Genomic DNA, 6602 nt, shown 5'->3' with positions numbered 1-6602 from the left:
TGATGACGACAAAACCTTGTCGAAACTTTGTACATTTACTGTTATGTTAAACTTATATTCAAGTTTTTCTTTATTACCCACTCAAGCCGTCTCCAACCATTATTAGTCTCAAAGTGAGTTCCTCGTCATCGAATTGGAAACAATCTTAGGTTCCTAGTAACCTCAGTCAGACTATACATTACAGCCACAGTAAATTAGAAAAACTGGGAATTTATCACGTATCTTTCTTTACAGCACCGAACTTGCTGGCAAATTACAGGCGTGTAAGAGAAAAGCCTAATCTGTCACGTAATACTTTTTTTCTTTTATCGTTTTGAAGGTTTGACATTGCATGAACAAACACGTATAATATGCCGCTTAGTTTTACATAAATACAGAGTCAATATCAGAGTTAAACTTCATTTCTTAGTTATCTTTCTGCCTTAAAAAAATATTTTGTTAGTCTGTTGAATTTCGCGCAAAGCTATACGAGGGATATCTATATTAGTCCTCCCTAATCGAATAGTGGGATTGATCGTCACACTATAACACCCAAACGGCTGAAAGTACGAGTATGTTCGGTGATTTGATTCAAACCCGCGACCTACAGATTGTGAGTCGAGAACCCTAACCACCAAAATAATATTTAAAAAATCATTATGTCAAGGAAACATATCAAGGAAATCTTAAAATATGTATAACGTAAAAATGTATACATTCAAAGTACACAAACTCTTAAATTACCAAGTTGATAACGTTTGGAAAAGATATATGGAATAATGTTTGCCAACTATTGATTAACTATGATTAAGGAGGAACATACACATGTTTTACTTAAATACTTTTATTTAATTTTTACATTTTCAAAATTACATTATAATTAATACATAAAAACACATTTTGTAAGAAACGTTTATATATAACAATAATAATCAGATAACAGAGGTTAGCCCCCAGTGGCACAGCGGTATGTCTGCGGACTTCCAACGCTAGAATCCGGGTTTCGATACCCGTTGTGGGCAGAGCATAGATAGCCCATTGTGTAGCTTTGTGCTAAGTTACAAACAAACAAGGAGAGGTTATTATAACCATAATTGACTCCAAGGTAATAAAACCACTTATATAACGCCTAATGCCAACATTTCTCCAAAATAAATGTATAACTATCTCCTTTTGTTACTAGTTTGACAGTCTCTGATTCCTATGCAATCTGTATTTTTCTTAAAATACTTACTAATAGAAATCCACACTTTAACAAAATGTTAAAGTACCTTTCGCTGATTTTTCCCTTTTATTTGGCACTGTAAGAATGGTTTTCAACATATTCATGACATCTAGGACACTCTGCGCACTTAGTAAAAAGAACAATAAAAATTCAACATGTTATGGTGGAACTTACTGATTAGCCGCATTCCCTCTAGTCTATCACTTCGATAGTTAGGGCAGATAGCCCCTCCGTAGCTTTGTGCGAATATCCGAAAGTAACACTAATTCATCAAACCTTAAGAGTATTATTCACTTGGAAGAAGGAAAGCAATATCTTTACAAGAATTATACCATTTTGTTAATTAAAACATCAAACTCTTAAAAATGAATATACTTGTTGTTGTTAGAATGTAATAAACAACAACAAGTGTGTGAGAAATGTATGTCAAAGATATTTACCAAAGCAATTCGATATGTTGTTTACTAAACAAATCACGTAATACTCAAAACTACACCACTCTGTCTTCATCATGTAAGCATAAAACTCATACATGTACAAACATGTATTATAATGTCAGAGAATTTTTATAAGGACACCTACTCTCAAAGATGAAAGAACGGGGAACACAGATTTTTTTTTAACGAAACCCAACACAAATTAGATAATTCCCAGTAGACGTTAGAGGTAGTTAATTGTCCCCTATTAGCCGCGAAAACGACATTACAGAACTACAAGTAGATGTTTTTCTTTCGTATTTTCTGGACAATTTTATGTCGTGTGAACCATGTCTATCTGTAAGAAGTGTTCTTGTATTGTACTCAATCTCAATAAAGAGATGAGTTTTGTGTACTCTAAGACTAGATCGGACGAGTTTCTTAAACTCGTTATCAGAAAGTGATATCCTGGGCATAATTTATCAGTAGCCACAGAGATTTATTAGAAAGTAATATCTCAGGCATAATATAATCTATCAGTAGCCACAGAGATGATTGCCTTCTTGTAATTGCTCTTATAATCTTCCTCGAATACGCCCCCAAGTGGCAAAATGGTATGTCTCATCACAACGCTAGAAACTGGGTTTCGATACCCGTAGTGAGCAGAGCACAGATAACCCATTGTGTAGCTTTGTGCTTAACTCAAACAACAAATCCTCGAGTACGTTTTATTAGATGTAAATTGGTTTGTTTCGGATATACGTGCGGATAACCTTCTAAAACGCTTAATGTGGTTTAATGTGTTTAACTTCGGAAGATTCACATACAAACTTTGCACATTGCAAAGGAGGCACTCCCCATTGCTATGTAAAAAGATTGAAAACAACAAAAATAACAGCAAAAGCTATGTTAAGCGTTTTCCACATTAAGAGCTGTTCTCATTAAGTACGTTAATGTGGTGTCTTTTTCATACAGTAATGGAAAGTGACTCTCTTGCAATGTGCAAAGTTTATATAAAAACGTTTTGAATTTAAACACATTAAGCGTTTTTTCTATATATATATTTTCATATTAAGCGGTTTAGACTGCCCCAGCAAAGCTAGGTAAACGCTATCTACACCAACCGTCCCTTATTCTGAATAGATATACTGGAGAGAAGGCACCCACTGCTAACTATATCGAATAGTGAAATATGACCGTTACCTTTTAATGCACCTACGGCCCCAAAGTGGGGAGAGTGATTATGTGGTAATGGGACGTTCACTACGGCCCTCCAATTCCTAGTTTGGCACACTAACCACTGGTCATGTAAATAAATGTTTAAACCCCAGACACTCAGGAAACATACAACACAAAAGGGGATAAAAGTGCAAGTAAAACAATTTGTTACAGAATCGTACCCCGGATGTTAGTGTTGTAAGTCCGTAAACTTACCGCTGTCCCGCCGAGGGAGAATTTTCACGGAACGTGTAAATAATTAACTTAACTATAGGGTTATAGGGTTTTTATTCATTTAACTATGAGTTGTATGTTTGATAAGACTTTTTGATGAAAATAAATGAAGCCTACCAAATAATTACTTAAGACTACTAAGTTTTATAACTATATTCATTAAAATTTTCTTTTCTGTAAATTTGATGTATAAACTCCTCTTCCAATCTTATATCTCAAAACACAACCGTCGTTATCGCTTCTTATCTATTTTTTAAAGTAGTTAAATTGACTAAAAAAACCTACTATTTTCAAAGCTAATTGTTATCAGTAGCTTCTTGCTAGAGTATACGGAGTAAAATAAAACAGAACGAAGCGTTGTTGCTATGACATGATAATTATTACTATACCACACAACTCTTCTTAATAAAATATACTTTTTAATCAGAAAACATATTCAAGTATTTACTTATCATCATAGCCAAATTTTAGATGAATTAACAAAAACACAATTTATAGATAGTAAAACAATTAATTTAAAGTTTTTAATTTTGCTTTTGTTCATTTGAATTGAGTTTTCAGCCATATCCCGGTAAATACCCAAAATTAACCTGTGGTGGTTTAGCGGAAAGTCTGAGGGTTTATAGTTAAAAACTGGGTAACAATCCTTGCTGTAGCGACCACGTAGATTGCCCATAATGTAGCTTAGTGTTCAGCAACAAAACTAACACTAAATAAATAAAAATTAGTTTTCTCAAAAGCATTTAAAACTATTTGACGTTGTAAACTTGGATGAACTTGAAAAGTTGTGCAGATTTAAGGAAATAATATGACTGAACAGAAAGTAATAATAGTAACCTGATATAATAATGAAGTTGACTATTTACAATAGTTATCTATAAAATATTATTACTTATTTTCAAGTAACCATAATTTAATGTTTCAGGAAGAACTTTTCATATTATTATCTTACTTAATACAATGCTTCCTGGTGGCTCAGCGGTAAGTCTGATGAGGCCTTATTTGTTTGTTTGTTTGTTTGGAATTAAGCACAAAGCTACACAATCGGCTATCTGTGCTCTGCCCACCACGGGTTTCGAAACCCGATTTCTAGCGTTGTAAGTCCGCAGACATACCGCTGTGCCACTGGGGGCTATGAGACCTTATAACGCTAAAAATAGGTTTCGATATCCGTGGTGGGCAGAGCGCAGATAGCCCATAACAACAAAGAAAAACTTAATACAACTAGCGAAGGTGGATTATTTATTACCTGAAGTGGTTGATTAAATCGAACCGACCTGCTTAGAAGATATTTTTTTTTACAAAAGGAAATTATCTCACTCAGGTATATTTTATCAAAATAATGGATGAAATAACTTCCGATATGCTTAGCGTAATATCAACATCAATGTTAACCCGTCTTCAAAAATTTCACTGCATTATCATTAAGTCATAGCTTCTAGCTAAATATAATTTAACAGGAGTACATTAAAAGTAGATATTAAGCCACATTGTTATGAGTACACTTCAAACTTTCAACAAAAATATGTATTTAAATAAGACAAACATTATCCAGTTTATTTAGTTATATTAAAATACATTTTGAAAATACCTTACTTTTGTTAGATGTGTTTCTTGACTGCTAGTAATGTCCTTCAGACTTAGTTACTAGTGAAAAAAAGTTGCAAACGTTGAAAAACCCGAAATTATACTCTTTCGTTTATCTGACTTACTTCTCTGCTACATTTATATCTGCTTTACCCAGTTCTTGTCTTTTTAAGGTAAAACCTGCTGAGAATCATACCTGCGCATGCGTTTATGTGAACTGCCTGAAGCAATCTCACGGCTTAAACCAGTATTATACACTACAAGAATGTTCGAGGCCGTAAACTGTAAATGCATGAATAAGTGGTCTGTAAAATAAGTCACGTTTTCGACCAACATTTTTAGGGTACGTATATTCACTCTAACGATATCACTTTTCTGTGACGATAATTTTTATTTATTAAGTCATTTTAGAAGCAGATAAATATTAAGAAGTTCCACGTACTTCTATTCAGAAAAAATGAACAACTATAATTTAGCATTCTTAGCGTCAGGTATGATAGTATCCCAGCTGACAATATTTCTAAAGGGTCCCTTAATGGCTTCCTTTAATTTCATTCCAGTTTTTCAAAAGCACATACCGTATTTTTCGGAATATAAGACGCACCCTTATTTTGAAGACAAAGTTTTGGGGAAAAAGATACAGTCGCATTTGAAAGATTTTTATTCAACAAAATGTCAATTTGATACTTTAAAAATTAGTGTATATTGTTCTAAGCACAAAAGAGCTCAAACCATCAAAATAAGAAAATACCATAAATCAAAAAAAGGTTTACTGTTATTTAGTTTGGTTCAAAACCTACAAAATCTTCATTGCTTTCACTGTCGCTTGGAAAGGAATCATTGGATCCAATATTATGGTCAAAGAGAATGTCATCCTCGGTCCCATCCATTGCGTTACTGATACCACATTTCTTAAATGACTTAATCACTATATCACTTCTTACTTTTTCCACGAATTCTTCACCCACATGCAGACCTAGGCCTTTGCGTTTCATGAACCGATACCACGATGTATGACCAGTAAAATCTTCTAAACTATTATCACATGCAATCCTTTTTGCTTTAAAAATTATAATATTTGTAAAAACGGATAGTTCTTGCCTTCTCTGATCCATAACCCATTCGTACAGTTTATTTTCTAGATCTTGCCATTTTGTTTTTTTCCTCGGAAATTGCGTTTATCACTTTTAATCAGTTGCAATTCTTCTTGTTGTTCGCGCCAGCAACGAATCATTTTTTTTCTGTTGGTGGAGGACCAAAATATATTTCGGCAGCTCTGTTTCCATGCTTTTTTGCATAATTAATCACACTTAATTTAAATTTAGCTGTGTGTGTGACAGTCTCTTTTCTTTAGACATCGTAAGGGGTGAAAAAATAGAACGAAAAATGAAGAAACAACTATTTTGCTCCCGAGGCCTAAGATATGGTACTTCGGCTTTCGGTGACGCATCCAACTTGACAGTAAGCATGTGCCAGACTGCCGAGTATCACATGAAAATGGAAATATCGATTAGGGGATTACCGACGCTAATTGCATTAAGCGCTCTGATTGGTCAAGCGCATTGCACATTTGAATCCAAGGCAAGCACTCAAAAACGATTTTTTATTTGTTAAAGTTAGGCCTGAAACGGCCTTATTCTGCTCCACATTAAACAGGGATCGTCGTGTATTTACAAGCTTTTTCACTCTCATCCATTACTATAATTTATTTTTTTATTATTTAGGGAGCATTATAAATAGTTATGGCTTTAAAAGAAAAAAAACTACTATTGTTATAAATAACACATTCAATTGAACTAAACTATGCATGCCTATTTAAATATATTTACACATAGCTTGTGTATATCGTATATATATACATATATATTATTCATACTTTCGGTGTAGGCCCGGCATGGCCAGGTGGTTAGGGTACTCGACTCGCAATCTGCGGGTTCGAATCC

The 6602-nt window shown here is 33.9% G+C and overlaps 1 protein-coding gene across 2 annotated transcripts in view; it reads right to left on the bottom strand.

Annotated features, from left to right (window-relative positions):
- Positions 1–6602, bottom strand: part of LOC106462075 (neuromodulin-like) — a 32915-nt gene that overhangs the window by 3911 nt on the left and 22402 nt on the right. The window contains exon 1 of one of the 2 annotated variants that reach the window (XM_022389344.1): positions 1251–1323. The exons of the other annotated variant lie outside the window; for it this stretch is intronic. Within the exon in view, the coding sequence (XP_022245052.1) occupies positions 1251–1308 (58 nt within the window). The 5' untranslated portion in view covers positions 1309–1323. Of the gene's footprint in view, positions 1–1250; positions 1324–6602 lie in introns of those variants that run through there. 2 annotated transcript variants of the gene reach the window in all.

This window comes from Limulus polyphemus, unplaced genomic scaffold (genome assembly GCF_000517525.1).
Source record: "Limulus polyphemus unplaced genomic scaffold, Limulus_polyphemus-2.1.2 Scaffold42, whole genome shotgun sequence".
NCBI classification, from domain to species: Eukaryota; Metazoa; Arthropoda; class Merostomata; order Xiphosura; family Limulidae; genus Limulus; species Limulus polyphemus.
Note: the sequence above shows the minus strand (reverse complement) of the source record. Positions and strands in the feature narration are given on the sequence as shown.